Raw genomic sequence first — 18,251 nt, 5'->3', positions numbered from 1 at the left:
CTGTATTTGAAACCTAATTTTTTTAAAATGCTGAACATTTTATTCCAGTCTATGTTATCGAATGCCTTTTCTAGGTCTATAAATGCCAAGTATATTGGTTTGTTTTTTTTTAATCCTCCTACTATTAACCTGAGCACTAAAATTTCTCCCCTCGTCCCTACACTTTTCCTGAAATCAAATTGGTCTTCCCCTAACACTTCTTCCACTCTCCTCTGAATTCTTCTGTACAGAATTCTAGTTAAGATTCCACATTCACATGTGGAATCTTTTAACATACTGAAGGATGTCTATTTTTCATTTCCAAGCTCTAATGTCCCCAGTTTTTGAGTAACTACTGTTAACTTATGACAGATCTGGGTACGGTAATCTATATTAACAGAATGCATCGGGCCATATTATAATTTCTTTATTAATATTTGCTCAAAAATCCATTCATTCTTCAATTTGTTTTATTTATGTTAATCATGATTTTTAATAAATGATTAGAATCATCTTTTTTTAATAATGATTAATACATACCGCCTAAGTTTGAAGTTTAAGCGTGGGAATTTGGAATGGAAATTTTTAGGGAATAAAAGATGCCATGCCTGACTGGGATTTGAACCCAGCATCTTCCAGATGAAAGGCTAAGTTGCTACCACAAACTTGATCACAAAATATTGAGGTCGGTAGATTATATTAATGTAACGGTGAATAAAAAATTACCTACACCTTTTGTTCTTCAATTTATTTACACAAAGGTAGGGGTTCAACATGTACATCATTTTTCTACATAGTCACCTCCCTTGTCAATGCAAGTCCTCTGGTTCACAAGCATATGTATTCGTTTGAAGAATGTTTTTGGTTGGTTATGAAGCCATTTTTACACTGTTTCCTGAACATCATAAGTCTGTAGAAAATTGACGACCTCGCAAAGCATCCTTGAACAGCCTAAATAGATGAAAGTCAGAGGGAGCAAGATCTGAACTGTAGGGCAGATGTTCCAGTTCCTCAAAATTCAACTTGTAGAAGGTTGGAGAGGTATGGCTGCGGGTATTGCCTTACAACAGCACCTTCTTTGATAATAGACTTTACAGAAGCTGACCTTGTCGTGAATGATTTGATGGGCAAAATCATGACTGATGTTCAAATAATATGCTACCTCATTGAGGTAACTCACCTATTCGTCAGAACCGTACCTTGAGTTTGCTGAATCTTGTCGTCTGGTGGAGGTTGATGGGCACCTTACTCCCTTTTCATGCATCACACTCATCTGAGCATTAAACTTCTCTATCCATGAGAAAACACTTTTTCATGATAAAGCACTGTCCTCATATTGTGATAAAAGTCTATGATGAATTTCATCCCCTTTCACACCCTCCAACTAGAGAAATTGGATCACTGCTCATTGTTCCTCCTTCGTGCAAACTGCTAGTGGAGTGAACATGTTTACACTGTAGTAGTTAGAAGGCAGATAATGCGATCGGGATCAAATTTTACACATGTGATCGCAGTTGTACCAACTCTAAGTTTGCGTGCACAGAAGGCAGTATGAAGCTGTGTTATGGTGAAAATATGGATAATTTTTGATTTGCTCTTGTATTAGTATAAACACATTTTATTCATTTATTTTTAAATAATTAATATGGACGTTAATCACTTCTAGTTTTTTTTTATAATGGTTTCTTTTTTGATACCACTCTGATCAAAATTTTATCACAGTTTCCTTAGGTAAATGCTGAGGCAGTTTCTTTTTTTATTTGTGGAGTAACATGTATTCCTGATCTTGAAATGATCTATATAATCTATATAATTAGTACGGATGAGAATAATAAATTTAATTATTGTATTTTTATTTATATCATAATTTTATCTTTACAAGTAGCTCTTTACGGTTTATTATATTCTTGACTCTTGATGGCTCTAAATACGGCCCAATAATCTAATTAATTTAATAAAAATTTTACTGTTAACCTTTTTTTATTGACTTATTTTTTTAAAACATTGTGATTTAAGTCTTATCAAACTATCCAATTTTTAAAACAGCCTAATACCATATTTTTATTTATGGTTTTCTTGTTATTGATTTTAGTATTAGTGTTATGCCTGAAAAAAGTTTTTTTTAATGAATTTATGAAAATATATTGTATGTTTTATCATATCATAAGAATAATTACACAATTATACAATTTCTTTTAAGTAGCAATTTATAATGATGCAAATAATTTTATTTATGTTTAGGATGATGGGAAAATAGCTTTATCTATGAAGGTTGTTAATCAAGGAACTGGAAAGGATTTGGATCCTACTGGAGTACAAATACAGTGAGTAAAATTTGTTTATAAATTATAATTACAAGTATCTTTCTCTTAATACATGTAAAAATCTTTAGATTTTTGTTATCCCAATACCTGAAAACCGATTCATTGTAAAAAAAATTTATTCTGAAAACTTGATAAATATTTCTTATTTCTCTTAAACTACTTACCTCATTATACTACTTCAATATACCCTCGTCGTATTCTTCTACTGCCAGTCCATTTAGCCACTGATTAACAACATTTTTAAGTTCATCGCCACCCATGAATTGCTTACTGCTCAAAAATTCTTTCAATCTTCCAAACATGGTAATCAGATGGAGCTAAGTCTGGATTATATGATTGGTGATTGTAAATTTCCAATCCAAATGTTCTCAGTAAATCACGTGTTGAACCTGCAACATGTGGATGTGCATTATCATGCAACAAGACCATGCCATCAGTCAGCCACCCTTGTTGGCAATTTTAAATGGCACGCTGTAACTTACGTAGAGTTTTGCAGTAGGCTTCTGCATTTATAGTCGTTCCAAATGGCATGAAATCAATCAGTAGCATGCCAAACCAACCCTAAAAGACTGTGGCCATCAGTTTGCGTCCAAATAGCTGTGGCTGGTCAAGCAACAAAGGTCATTTGTTGGTCTGGTTGGTGATTGAGGATGATACCATTCACTTGACTGCCGTTTTCTTTCTGGTGTATAATACGAAATCCACATTTCATTGTCAGTAACAATTGAATTAAGGAATTCATTACCGTTTTCTGTGTAGTGCATCAAAAATTCCAAAGCAGATCTTATTCAGATTTTTTTTGATGTTCTGTTAAGACATGTGGCATCCAACGTACACAAACCTTTCTGAAGCTTAAATGGTTGTGAACAATGCAACCGATAACAGCTTTTAAAACATCAGGAAAAAGAAGGACCATGTTGGAAATCGTTGAGCGATGATCTTGACTGATTTCATCATAGATACGTTTCAACAAGTCCTCTGTGATTATCGAGGGCCTCCCTGAATGTTCTTCATAATGCACATTAATTCTGTTATTTTTAAACCTTTTACACTATTTTCGGATGTTTCTTTCATTCATTATATTACCACTGTACAAAGCAACCAACTGCCTATGAATTTAAGCCAGCTTAACGTTTTGATGGTTTAAAAAATATATGAATCCATGTATTTCACAGTCGGTGGCAACATTGATTGTCCTATTCATTTTATAACGTAATAACTCACACGTAATCAAAAATACTACAGCACGACAACTTGCAGATAACAATGCAGTGTGTTCATTACTAGCTTGGCCATGAACGACGCAGGTTCGCTAACCTTAAGGAGAGAAATTTCCCAGCGGTCTGTACTTAGAGATATCCCTAGTACATAAATGGAATAAGGTTATGCATTTTTTTTTTGAGACTGGTTTGTCTGGCATTCCTCCCATCACCACCCACCCCATTCGGTCACCCTAAAGCATAAGACCGAATGTCGTGCCACAAATGGCTACTGTGCCTCAAAGCTGTTTAGCAACCAATATCCTAATTGGCTTCTAGAGCTTACCTAACTGCATAAGCGAAATAAGCATGGTGCCCTACACCACTCGCTTGTATGTCCCACCGCTCGATATGAATAGTCACCGCCAAGTAACGGGGAGATTGGAGTGGTGATGATTACTACCTTACATATCATGCTTCATGTTTATGCTGCTAATAGATGACTAATCATGGTGTGCTAATGTTTCAGAGAACAATAGTATAGCAGTAACATGCGGGCTGATCATCCAAGCTTTTCGTGATTCATGAATTTTGGATGGAAATGGAGAATATACTTTTATCAGCAAATTGTAATAGATTTTGTGTGTGTTTCATTAAATGTATTACACTCTGTAAAAAATTGTCAGGTGACTGGAGTAAATTATTCAGATCATCTGCCCATTATCATGATACTTTAAGTTGTGTAAAAATAGACAAAGAAGTCTAATCACTTTTATCAAAGTATATGTGATCAAAAATTGATACCAAATACTATAAAAAAGGTAGGGAGAGGAAGTAGTGGCGGTTCCATATAATGCTATAAACATTTTTTATATGTGATGCAGCTTGTTATAAATGGGTAATGTGATATCATACAGAGGAAAAATGATTTTATGAGTGTAAGAAAACTGTAAGGTTTTCAGATTATGCAATATTTCAGAGAGAATAATAATTTAGTTAAGAAGAAATTTTGGAAGGCGAATAAAGGTATAAAATTTTACTTCAGAAAAACAGAAATCTCATGTTACAATTAACAAAAGAGTTGCAAAATGTAAAGAACTTGTGTAAATCTATATCTGTCTAAAAATCTGATTTAGACACTACATGACTTCCTTGTACGCCTATTAAATCACATACACAATTTTTTTTTTATTTTTTAATGTACATAAAATTTTATTTCATTAATAACTAATGATATTTTTTCACTTTTTTTTTATTGTTATTATTGAATTATTATTGTAAAACATTTTTTATAATCAGAGGTTAATAATTATTAATAAATCAATATATTTAAATTTAAAAAAAAAAAAGTAAAAAAAGGGTCAGATTCGAACTGTGATGTACTTCCCATTGTAAGATTTAAATATTTCATTAATTAAAATTTTATTTGGCTAAAACTCTGGAACCAGTGAAAATACGACTAAGTACTTATGATATATCATTGAAAAGCTTTCAATGAGGGCTTATTGAAATAAGAAAAAGGGCTTATAGTTAAGAAAAAGTCCAAAATCCAATTTTTATTTTGATTTTGGGCTTTTTTTTGACACTTTTGGTTCAGTTGATTGCAATCAAAAGGGGAAGTGCACAACTAGATGTTACAACAGTCCTAATCCAAAATTTCAACATCCTATGGCTAATCATTTTTGAGTTATGCGAGATACATATGTATGTACAGACATCATGTCAAAATTAGTCAAAATGGATATTTCCTTTGAAATCTTAAAACCAAAATTTTTCGAAATCACAATAGTTTCTTTACTTTGTACAAGGAAGTAAAAATATATTTTCTTAGTACTTTTAAAGATTTATGTTTTCTTAGCTACAAAAGTAGTATCTTCTTTTTCTGGATCTTATTTATTGTACTTATTACATATAAAATTAAAAGAACTTAAATTTTGTAATAATTTGAAAGTTGTATTTTTCTGTTTTGTCTGATAAAATAAACACATTTATTATTATTATTTTTTAATTATTTTGTAATTTAAAAGTATGAAACTGATGATTTAGTTGTACTTCTCTGATCAATGTAGATTTTACATTCTATAATTTAGTGTAACATTTACTTACTTTAAATCACTGAAACTGAGAACTTTGGGTTTCAATGTTAAGGAACATTAAACTTCTACATTTAGTTCATCTTTAAATTATTTTTCTATTCATTCGATATAGCAGTTCATGTATTCTTCAAAAGCTCTGAACTGCAGAACTTTCGTAGATAAAACATCAGGGATATCTGAAATATATTTTACATCTTGAGACAAAATAAAAAATTAAATAGAAATTCAATGAGATAATAAGTTTAGATATAAGTTTAGTGACAAAAAAAATAGTAAAAAAGTAATAATAGATAAAATATTTATGTAAAAATAACAAAAAAGTAATAATAGATAAAATATTTATGTAAAAATAACAAAAAAGTAATAATAGATAAAATAGTTATCTAAAAATCATCTTAATTGATAAATACTATGTAAAAAATAATTTAAAAAATACTCCACAGTAATAAAAAAAATGAGCTTGTTGTTCTTTATTTATTTTATTTTTAACTATTTATTCATAATTTTGAAACTTCCACAATATTTTCAAAAATGTGTAAATAATTTTAAAGAAATGTAAAAAACCTCTTAATTACAAATATACATTAAACTGAACTCTGAAAGAACATACATAAACAACTAAAGCTGCCACAAATAACCATTTTGTTAGTCATTTTCAAAGACATATGAAAGATTTTTTTTATCAAAATTGTTCTGTGAATATTCTAAAATGAAAATTAGAATTAGTAGTATCATGCTGAATTATTCATAATCAATATCAATAAAATATTTTTCTTTTTTGTATGGATATATATTTCTGTAAAATGTAATTTTTAGTTTTAAATTTTTTTAAGTCAGGATGAACTAAAAAGAAAGGAGAAACCTAATCAAAATCGTAGAAAAGCGATAGAGTTAGGTGCTATTCTTGATACGACTTGCACCAAATGTGGAACAAGAGGTCACTTATCTAAGGATTGTTTTAAGGTAATTGAACACAGCTTTTTATTTTCATGTTGTTCTGTTTTCTATTTTTTTTTTTGTGTATGTAATATTGTTTATAAATGACATACTCTAGTATATTTTTATTTACAAGAAATCATGTAACCAGTTTTTAAATTATTATTAAACACTTTTACTCCAGTCTTGTGTATTTCAGTTTATTTCTCTGATAGGGCTAGAAAGCTCTTGGAAGTTTTGTTCTTATAATATACCGCTCAGAATCATCTCTACTATGTTATAATAATACTGTTTGTTTCTTGCCTTTTGTATACTTTTTTACCATTTTTTTGTATACTTTTTTACCATTTTTATGTATTTCTTGGAATTGTTTTTTATTTATATTTTATTAATTACTTTTTAATAGTGAAATTTAATTGTTTTTATTAGTTTCTGAGAAATTAAAAATTGCGAATGGAAATTTGAATTAAATAAAATTATACTTATAATTTTTCTAATTGTATTAATTTGTATTATTTGCATATTTTTCTTGGTGGGCATCTTTCTCAGTAAATTTTCTAGTATTTCTAGAAATAACACTTGTTACATAAGTATTTACCAAGTGTACAAAAAAGAATATTGAGGTTTTAATTTGTTATATCTCTTGGATGAGATATAACATTATATGCCTAACATTTACTTTAAATCATTGAAACTGAGAACTTTAGGTTCCAGTACTAAGGAACATCATTAAATTATATATTTAGTTAATCTTTATGTTATACTATTCATTCAATGTAGCAGCAGTCATGTATTTTTCAGAAGCACTGCGAAATGCAGAAAACTTTCAAAGGTAATACGTCAAGGATATCTGAAATATATTTTGCGTTCCAAGTTAAAATAAAAAGTAAAAATTCAGAAGATTAAAGTGACAAAAAAATAATAATAGATTAAATAATTATGTAAAACTCATCTTAATTGATAAATATGAAGTAAAAACGTAACAAAATACTTATCTAAAAAGGTAATAAAATATGGCTTTATTTTTGTGATGTTCTGTCATATGATATTTTTGTTTGTTTTATGTAATACTCTTTATAAATTACATACCTTGGTGTATTTTTATTCATAACCAATTATTAAACACTTTCATTGGTGTGCTTGCAGAACTCTGGGTATGGTATCACTACATCTGCAATCATAATTGTCGGTTTAAGGCTAGAATCAAAGAGTTTGCTAAATGTGAATCCGCATTCCGTAGAAAGTTAAATTGTGATTTTTCCAAGTGACGGTAACATTTCATCTTAGTGAAAAAGTAAACACATAATATCCGTATCTGGGAGGGGTTAGAAAATCCCCATGAACTGTTACGATGTAAAGGGGACTTCCCAAAATTAAATGTTTTTTGTTATATCCTGACAGCAAGCTTACAGGCCATTCTTTTTTGCTTAAGCAACCATAACAGGAGTTGCTTATCGGGACATGCAGCATACCTTTTTTTCTTCAGTTGCAAGATGGACCAAAGAATTTTATTTGATAACAAGGTGGTGCACCTCCTCACTGGCATAACTCTGTATAGAATCGCTTGAATGAAATTTTCCCCGCCCGCTGGGTCGATTACCATGGACTCGATAACAGAACTTGTTTACAGTGACCTCCAAGATCATCTGATTGACCCTATGTGATTTTTTCCTTTGAAGTTTTATAAAGGCTTATGTATGCGCCTTTGCTACCTACTTATCTACCCAATTTGAGGCACAGGATTGAAGCAATTGTTCTTTCCATTACTCAAGATATACCGCTTAAAGTACAGGTGAAATCTCCTATGTAATGAGTGCTGCGAACCAAAGATACTCTCATTGAACACTTGTAGGAAAATACTGTAAGTTATTTTTTTCATTTTATTTGCGATTCATTACAGTAAGAGATTCTGCTTTAAAACCCTGATATTCTTTATTGTACACCCTGTACAATGATAAACATTAACATATGGCTGTGTTTCCTAAACGTTTAAGATACACGATTCTCTTGATTTCTTATTAATTAGTTGCAACTTCCCTCTCTATATATGTACACACATACACAAGAGTTTATGTTAATTTTGTTTGTATGTACATATTTTTATAAAATTTGAGTAAATAAATTTTTAGTAGTTCTCTATTGTCTGTCGCTATCAAACTGGATGAACATAGTCTGCTGATCAAAGTTTTTTATATACAATCACTGAATGCCTAGAACATTTAAGAACAAAAACGCAGAATATTTTAGAACAATCAGTACATATTGAGTATGAAATGTAAGCGGGTATTGTTTTGTCAGAGTATTTTCTTGAAAATACAGACAATCTGCACTGTGCACCAGGAGGTGTGATGATGCTATAATGTGGAATATGTAGCGTGCATTATTGATTATTAAAATTGATATAATACTAATCTCAGACAATGTACAAGAAAAAATGTATAGAGATGCTGCTATTAGAACGTTAATAAAACCACAGTAAATCAAAATTTCTGAGGTGTTTGGATCCTCCAGTGGTCAGTTTGAGAACTACTGATTTTTGGATTAGAATATACCGTGTATATTTTTCTCATTATTCAGCTCAACAGGGGCTGGACTGATGAGCTCATTTTGAAATACATTATTGTTTTATGATTCAACAAAAGTTGGCTTAAGATTGAACTACCTGTAATTAGGCTTATAGTCTGATGCAACTGTAACATTGAATGTAGGTGTAGACTTGAGATAATTAAAAAATTTTGAGTCTCATATTTTATTTTAATGTTTCTTTTAACTGGACAAAAGTAGTGGATTTGTGGAATGTTGTAAAGAATACATGACTGTCATCCTGAAAAACCAATTTTTTTTTGGCATTTATCTTAAAAAATAAATAATAATAGAATCCTGTAATTATTTACTGCCTGCTCTTTTAAAAGTACATTGTAAAAGATGTTAGTTTATATTGAAGCATTTAATGTATATTTATGTTCTTTTTTCTTTTAGACTCCTGATGGTAAAACATATGAACTTATACCGGAGGATGACAATGATTGTGTTATTGATAACAGTGTGACTATTACATCAGATCCTGGTTCTGGAATAGTTAAAGATAAAAAAAGAAAGAAGAAAAAAGATAAAAAATCAAGAGATAAAGATAAAGCTAAAAAGAAAAAGAAAAAATCAAAAAAAAAAAGAAAATACTCATCTTCAAGCGATTCAAGTTCTGAGGTTCAAATCTTTTCATTTCATCTAATAGAATATCTAATAATATCATTATATGAAAGTTCTTTCTGAAACAATCTAATTACTTGTACTTATCTTTTTTTGTGTTTTAATTTAAATTAAAAAGGTAACTGATGTCCTCTGAACTATTTAATTAATTATAGATTTTTTATCTAAGCCTGCCTCGCATCTCAAAACTGAATCTATCTAGAGCATACATCAGACTGATGGTTACTTACAGAGGCAAGGTGTAGACATTAAATACCTAATTACATGAAATAATTGAAGTTACATGTAAAGTAGTGACTATAGCATGTATACCTGAAAACTAGAAATGTAAATATAATTAATGCGATAATATAATTAATGCAATTACTACAAATAATATTAGTGACCAACAGTTTCATATTGCCATGGAAGTGATTCAGCTTCAGAAATAAAATATTCAGAAAATATACCCTTATTGAATTAGTATCTTTGCCTTCCCACCTAGTTCGGTGTGGTTGGTAAATTTCAGATTATTTTTTTCCTAGTTTTGGATAGGAGCTATTCGAATTGAATTTAAAAAAAAATTATTATGTTTATAACAGACACCCATGAAAGTACAGACACTAAAAATAAAGAAGACCAGAAAACGAAGAAAACCACGAAACTGACTGGCAATCATCAATTTTGAAAACGGTTTCATCTGGTGTAACAAAGAAATTGAGGATGTAGCATCCTACATCCTCCATTTACTATGAATTAGATTCTAAAATGATAAAATTCATGGAATCTTTTAACCAAAGCTGAAATTAATATGCAAAATGATCGCCATTTATCATTTTTTATAAACCTTTTGCCTTCCTTATTGTCACTTACTGATGACCAGACCTTGGAATTTCAGTCAGCTGGTTAAACATTTGTTATAAAGAATTAAAAGAAACACAGTGTCACAATCAGACATTTTTCCACCATAAACTTCCGCACAACCCCAACCTTACAACTACAATCTTCTACTTAACAAAATATGAACTATTAATGCAAAATGCAGATCAATTTACTCAGCCAAGTACCCAATGTTTTACTCAGATAAATACTGTAGTTGCTGATAGTCCTAAATCGCTGTCAGTGCCATCACCGATTTCTAGCACAAATCAGGACACTAATTATACACATATTGATTTATCTTCATTGTCATTTTTTTCATACAGTTGATTTACATTTTCCAGTTTATCTAAATGATTATATTTTTCTTGATTTTTATGATTTAAATTAATTTTCTTTTTTCTTATCATAGAGTTGTTCCATTTCAATTATTAAACCTGTAAAGAAAAATAAAATTTATGTTGAAGAGATTAATAAAACAATCTTACCTTAAGGATATTGACAATCTTTCTTCTGTAGATATGCTCCTTCTCATAATTGTATCCTGTCTTGTTAAATCATTCCTCACTCTACTTAACAGGAAATGAAATGAAGCCTGAGACGTTTGGAAATAGTTAAAGAATTCCAACTCATCATTTCTAAGTCTACACATTAATGTTCGGAAAACGCCGAAACTATACCTTTGCTTCAAAATAGGATGTACCTAGTATTTTTTACTTTATTTCTTACATTTTTTGACAACCACAATAGCAATACAAAAGAAAAATGTGTTTATATTATTAACATCCATCTTCCACGATCTCACAACCATGCATGATGAAGAATGTGTGAAGGAAAACCGATTGTGTGTAAACACAGCATTCGATTAGGCAAAATAAATGATATTTGATAAACCTAACTGAAACTGTATTATGTGAATTGACCCATACTTATGATCAGGGAGGAAAGAGGAATTTTTCAATATAATAAAAAACATTTTTCAATTAAAAATAAACCATGGTAAAAAAAAACCAATATATAACCAAGCCAAAGCTCATTCATAAGATTTTTACATTAATTTTTAAAGAACTTACTTAATCAACAATAAACATGATTTTTACACTTCAATGAAAATGCTAAAATATGATTTTTTTTTGCCTTTTATGTACATACTATTTCAGTCTCTAAAACTTCAACAAATTATTTTTTTAGAAAGTGCAATTTATACATGTTAAAATATTGTTCCCTATCTGTACCCTCATAAGGTTTCAGGTCATTCTTCCAATATTTTGGCAAAGGTGATACTTTAAAAAAAAAATTAGTGAATTCATATTCTCTTGCAGTATTGAAATTAATTTTTTTCACATTAATAAACAGTTTTGGTGCAGAAATTCAAAATTTTAATTCTTATAAAACTTTGAGTTGTTAAAAAGAAAAGGGAAGTTAGTTAAAAACAAAATTCACTTCAAAATATTCCTTCGATAGCCTATTCCATACAAGTAAGAGCATGATTTCCACGAGTTGAAGGTAGTCACCAGTGATCAGTACCTTTCATTATATTATCAGAGATATGAAGCTTGTAAATATGCATTAACTTTTTTTAAGAATACTACATCACAATTAAAGTAAGTAATTTTAACTCGTTTTTAATAAATAATCCAATTTTATAAAATAAATAATTTTAAATTATTTCATAGCTCAAGGTTATGTGAAACCCATTTGTTTTGGTGTTGTGGAGAAATACCATTTATGTGCCTCCCACAAGTGGGGGAGAATCGGACTCGCACGGGTTTGGCTAGATGTTATTTAGAGTCTACGTATGCTCGCACCCTATCGACTAAAAACTTCTAGTTCACCGTTTCTCCCCATCCGAGGTCAGATCAGTAGTTAAGCATAGCACAACCTCGGGAGTGCCTTTGAGCTCGGGAGCTCAAGAGTCCCTGTGCCTTATCGCCATCACCCATCTGCACAAGTGCAGATGAACGATGGCTTTGCAGAGGAGGGCTTTCTTTCACCCCTTCCCTCTCCAGTCCAATTCTTCACCTGGTCTCATGACTTTTTTCATGGCATCAGTATATAACCTTTTTTTTATCCCCCTACTCCCCTGGGCCAGACATACAGTTAAGTAAAACTCACCCCAGAGGAGTGTCCTTTACTCTAAGGGGCCTCCCCGCTTATCTAGGTTTTTATCTAGGTCAGATAAAAACTCGTCTCACCAAACCTTCTATTATATCATATTCTTAAATTAGGAATTAATCTCCTCATCCATCCAGCCTTGATACCCAAGTTCCATCTGTCTTGGCATACTCCTAATGTTTCATTTCTACCTTCAGCACTGTCACTGCCTTCATACTTACGGGCTCACTCAGAACCAAAAGGTGTATGGGAGGAGTCCTGGCCAGTACATATCCCGCGTCATAAGAAGCCGTACGATATGCTGCCACCACACCTAACAAGGCTGTTGGATGAATTCTCTCTAGTCTGACTCAGTCCCTCTGTATACCAACTACATCCTTCCAAACAGGGATGGCATATAACATAATGGAAGAAACCGTTGACATAATGGCTTGACATTTAGACACCTGCGGTGCAACCTGTGAAGTCATCAGATGACTTATTGCCTTAAGAGTCCTTTCAGCCCTTTCACAGCACTCCAAAACGTATTCGCTGAACCATAGTGACTTGTCAATTGTCACACACCAAGATATACTTCACCTTAAAGCTTTCTTGTATGCTGTAATTCCTGATCACCAACCTGATGAGATCAACTCTACTTTTCCCTGTTATGGAAACATACCGACACTTATCAAGAGTAAGTTCCAGACCGTGGTCTCAACCATAAATGGATCAAGTCAAGTGCAGCATTGCCCCTGTGCAGGATCTTCTGCTCCGTCCTCCCACTAATCATAAGGACTAAATCGTCCGCATAAGCAATTGACTTCGTATGCTGCAGCAACCAAACACCCAACATGTCGTCAAAAACAATGTCCCAAAGGAGGGGGCCCAACACTGATCCCTGTGGGACTCCCCAACATCTGGAAACTGAAAAACCCTTCCAAAGTATCCGTCTTGATCCATCTGTCATTTAAATAATCACAGACTTGCTTAATCAGTGCTAATCAGACTTGCTTAATTTATTAATGCCCTTATTTACCAGGGCAGACATTATAACATCCCAAGGTACGTAACACGTTCCGAATATCCAAGAACACCAAAACAGGGATACCCCTCGTCCTCCATGTGCCTTGTCTAACATTCTTAGCGCAGTGCACCACTCGTGATACAGCTTGAATCTGCCTGGCACAAAACCATATTGATTTTCATGTATACCACCTTCTCTGTTGAGCTCCTCCATGATTCTTGACGCCAACAACCTCTCAGCAACTTTACCCAAATTTTTAAGGAGACATAACGGTCTGAACCCTCCGGCCATGTCATCAGCATCACCTTTGAGAAGGAAGACAAGCCTTCCAAGAGGCTGGTAAAGTTCCACCTTCCAGTTCTTTATTGAAAATGTCTACTATGGCCCATGGTACCCTATTGATTAGGCCCTTTAGAACCTTGGCTGGGATTCCGTCCGGCCCCAGACTTTTCACATTCCCCAGCCTATTTATCGCCATGATAACTTCATCAACAGTATATCTTCTCTCAAAAACTGGAGGGCCAACTATTCTTCGTTCGACACAAGGGAAGAGTTTCCACCTCACACTTCGCCCTATTCATCGTCAATATAGGGAGGCGCCTACCAAATCTCTTCATCACAATCTGATAGGCCCCCCCCCCCCCGGGGATCCCTATCCAAATCCTCGCACAGATATGCATCCATTTTTTGCGCTTTACTGTCTTAATCTCGTAATTGAGGGCACTTCTGCGATCTCTATAATCTCAAGCAGCCTCAACATACTTCGCCCTATCGACACAACCACTGCATACGTCTCCGGTTGGATTGTAACTCCCTTCGCATCTGCGCAATTCTTGGGGTCCACCAATATACCAGCTTGAAACCCTTGATTCTTCATCTTGAACCGTGCAATCTCATCTTTGATAATCTCTTGAAGTCCCTCTGGAGTTAAATTCAATTGAAAAATCACTCTCTCTGCTACTCTGTTTACAACCATGTCCACCTGCCAGTTGGACAGACGGAACAGCAGGCCACCAACCCTCACTTTCAGTGACATCTTGCAACTCAATTGACATGGCTAGATGATCGCTAGCAATATCCTCCGTTAGCACCTTCAAGGAGCAAAGCTCCCGATCCCACCAACCATCCAAAATAACGAGATCAAGGACTGAAGAGTGTCCCCTAGCCATGTACGTGGGAATACCATCGTTTAAGCAATATAATCCATGCACATGCATCAAATCCGTAAGGATCTCTACCCGCCTGTTAGTGACAGTGCAGCTGTCACTATTATCTTGCAATTGAAGTCACCCAATATTATGACCTTTCTTCTTGCTCGAGCGACCAGTTCATGTAATCTATTCATGAACTCCGCATAACAGGGAATGTCACAATTTGGACTAATGTACACCCTGACAAGTATAGCCGGACCTGACTCCAAGGCTATCAAGCCGTCTCCTCTCTCTGCCAGTCTCCAACAAACTCTACCACCAACATCATGGATGGCAACATCACCATTTCTATCTGCACACCAGCCATTGCCAGACGCAACATACTTGTTCGGCTCAGACGTGATGATAAAATCAACATCCATCCATTTAGCCAGCTCCTAGGTCAAATCATGCGAGAGAGGGCTAAGATTAGCATTCGTTAAAAGTAATTAATCATCTTTTCCTGACTGGCAGCCTAAGCCTCTGCTGCGAAGACCAACACCTCTAACATTCACACGACAGTCGACCTTAAAATGACCGTCCTTGCCACATTCAAAACAGGCCCTGTGGCTCACCAACCAACATCTATGACATATTTCTATATCTTCACTGAGGGCAATTCTACATGAAACCCATCCAATCTTCAGTCTCAGTTTCTGCGCTAAGTGATCTGCCAGCTTAGCAGGAACTAACATAGAGGCCACCTTGGTGCTGCCAAATACAGGCCTTATAGTGAACTGCTGGAGTTGCACCAGCTCCGGACCTGCAGCTGCCCTGACAGCCGTAGTAATGTCCTCCATGGAGAGCTCATCGATGACCCGATTAATTATTTTCTTTGTGTGCACCCTATTCGTACAGTTCACCTTGACACCTTCAATCCCAGCAACTATCTTCCTCTACAGATCCTTCGCAATCCGTATATGACCTGGTCTCAGTCTTCTCTGATCCTAAATCTCCCCCGGTGACGCCGATTGCTCATAAGAGACTGCCCACATCAGCAAGCTGAAGTAATCGTTCCAAAAGCGTTACGAACATCCAGTAATATCATTATGGATATTCTCCTCATCCACTGCATCTCTTGTTTAACAAAGATGGCTCAAGTCACAAATTTCTGCAGAGCTTGCAGCATTGACCTGCCTCGTCAAAACCCATACTGATTTTCTTGTATTCCAGTCCCTGTTCCAAGTTCTTCTATAATATGGGATGCAAGTATTCCCTCGACTGCCTTGGCCATATTATTTATAAGACAAAGCAACCAGTAATCAGTATTGTCTTCATCTCCTGTATGTTTTGGTAAAAAGACCAATCTCGAGTCTTTCCAACATCTTGGAAAACATTTATGCTCTAGCTCATAGTTAGCAATGTCAGTCATTTCCCATGGAACTTTCTTAACAATACCTTATTAACACCATTGAAGGTATCCCGTTGGGTCCGAGGCTCTCCTTATCTCTAAGTTTTAAAATGGCTGCCATAACCTCATCTTGTGTGAAACTTTTACGCTCACAATCAATTATTTCAGACAAACCACTGTCGTGAGGACAGGAAAGCACCTGCCAAGCCTTTTTGTGACTATTTTTATTTTAAATTACAGGCAGTCACGTAAAAGTAAAATTGTTAAGAATGTACTTAATGTGTTGTAAAATTTTCATACTTAGTAATAATGTTTTTGTTAGTTTTTTTGGTGGATAATATGTATGATGGATTTAGTGATTTGACAAACTTTCAAAATTCCTTGTCCTCCACTATTGTAAAGGTTAGAAATCTAAAATGAATAAATCAAGTAAATGATTTCAGTGATTTTTTTAGCAGATACCTTTTGAAATAACTGCAGATGACGCCCAATTACAGGGTTTTCTTTTCTACTTTTTTTACGGTTACTACATCCTTGCATTTCGGTTATTATTACCATCAAAATGGAGTTAAAAAAGTAATTATATCCCACATAATGACTTCCCACATTCATAAACACAGTATTCTTTTCTTGTTTCTCCATGCTTCTTTTTGTTATTATTTTTTTTAATTTTTCTATTCAAATTTTAAATTAAAATAACTAACTTCAAAAATCTATACTACAAAATAAAAAATTAATTTTTCACTGCTTTGTTTTTTGTAATTTTTGTGTATGTGTACAATTAAATGTTAATAAAAATGTTGACAATTATTTTTTAATTTGATATCAGCTTCTAAATATAACTATTAATAGAAAAAGATATTGCTTTTTTCTTCACATTGCAGTTTTTTTTATGTTTCTATCAAAATTTTCTAACTATTTTAGAGCCATCTTTCAAGCCTTATGTTTCCATAAAACTACAGATGTACAATTTCTTTTTTTTTTTAGATTACTTTGTTTCTTATATACAAACCAAAAAATATTTCTTTAATGTTTTATAACATTTAGTAATAGTTTCCACCATAATTTATTGAATTTTTTTATATCAACATTACTTATTGAATTGAAATAGTTATTATTTAAAACTTTATTATTCATGTAATATATTTATGTTTTTTTTTGTTAATTTTTTGTAAAAATATAATTTTATTAAATTAATTATGTATCAAGATATCTCTTTGGTGTGATTACAGTTCAGTTGCTCTATTTAGAAATTCGTTTATGAATGCTGTTAGCATGAGAATAGAGTAGCAGTACCCTTCATCAGTATGTCTCTCTTACACACACATATGTAATCTCTCACACACACACACTTACTCATTCTCTCTCACTCACTCACTCACTGCTACTCTACTGCTACTGCATTCTTTAGAACTCTATTCTCTTTGTGGGCAAACAGTATTGATATTTCTATATTATTGATATGTTGATTATGTTTAATTTATATGATTTTAGTTGTAATGCAATTTTTGTTTATGTGTAATATTTACTTTGTTACAGGACTCTAGTTCAGAACAATCTTCAAAAAAACAAAAATTAGTTGAAAAATTAAAAGCAAATAAAAAACGTTAATAAATAAAGTATTTTAAGTAAGTACTTGCAGAGTTTTATTGTATATTTTTTCTGTTGTTGATACTCTTAACATGCTTTTTAAGCAAAGTACTTTATACAAAATCAATTTGTGTCCATACAGACATTATGTAGTCTTTGTAAAAGTTATAGGAAATTTTAAAGCTAGTTTTTGATTTGATGAAAGAATACGATGTCAGATTCATCTAAAAAAACAATGTGTCTGCTTCCAGATCATCTGACTTATTATGAAACGTATTGCATACTGGTATGTAACAGAAACAAATGTCATAAAAGCACTGGGTGCTTTTTTCTTGTCTCATTCCCCTACTACCAACATTCCAAAATTCATTGACCCACTCTTATTTTGTCAGTCGCCTTT

At 32.9% G+C, this 18,251-nt stretch overlaps 1 protein-coding gene across 3 annotated transcripts in view; it reads left to right on the top strand.

Annotated features, from left to right (window-relative positions):
• LOC142331562 (zinc finger CCHC domain-containing protein 17-like) overlaps positions 1 to 17,896 on the top strand; it is a 30,762-nt gene extending 12,866 nt beyond the window's left edge. For all 3 annotated transcript variants that reach the window (XM_075377549.1, XM_075377550.1, XM_075377552.1), the window contains exons 3-6: positions 2,221 to 2,303; positions 6,432 to 6,561; positions 9,514 to 9,738; positions 17,801 to 17,896. In XM_075377549.1, the coding sequence (XP_075233664.1) occupies positions 2,221 to 2,303; positions 6,432 to 6,561; positions 9,514 to 9,738; positions 17,801 to 17,872 (510 nt within the window). In that variant the 3' untranslated portion in view covers positions 17,873 to 17,896. The remainder of the gene's footprint in view (positions 1 to 2,220; positions 2,304 to 6,431; positions 6,562 to 9,513; positions 9,739 to 17,800) is intronic.
• Positions 17,897 to 18,251: the final 355 nt, after the last annotated feature.

The sequence above is a fragment of the Lycorma delicatula genome, chromosome 10 (assembly GCF_047948215.1).
Source record: "Lycorma delicatula isolate Av1 chromosome 10, ASM4794821v1, whole genome shotgun sequence".
NCBI lineage: Eukaryota > Metazoa > Arthropoda > Insecta > Hemiptera > Fulgoridae > Lycorma > Lycorma delicatula.
This window is presented reverse-complemented; position numbering and strand designations above follow the sequence as displayed.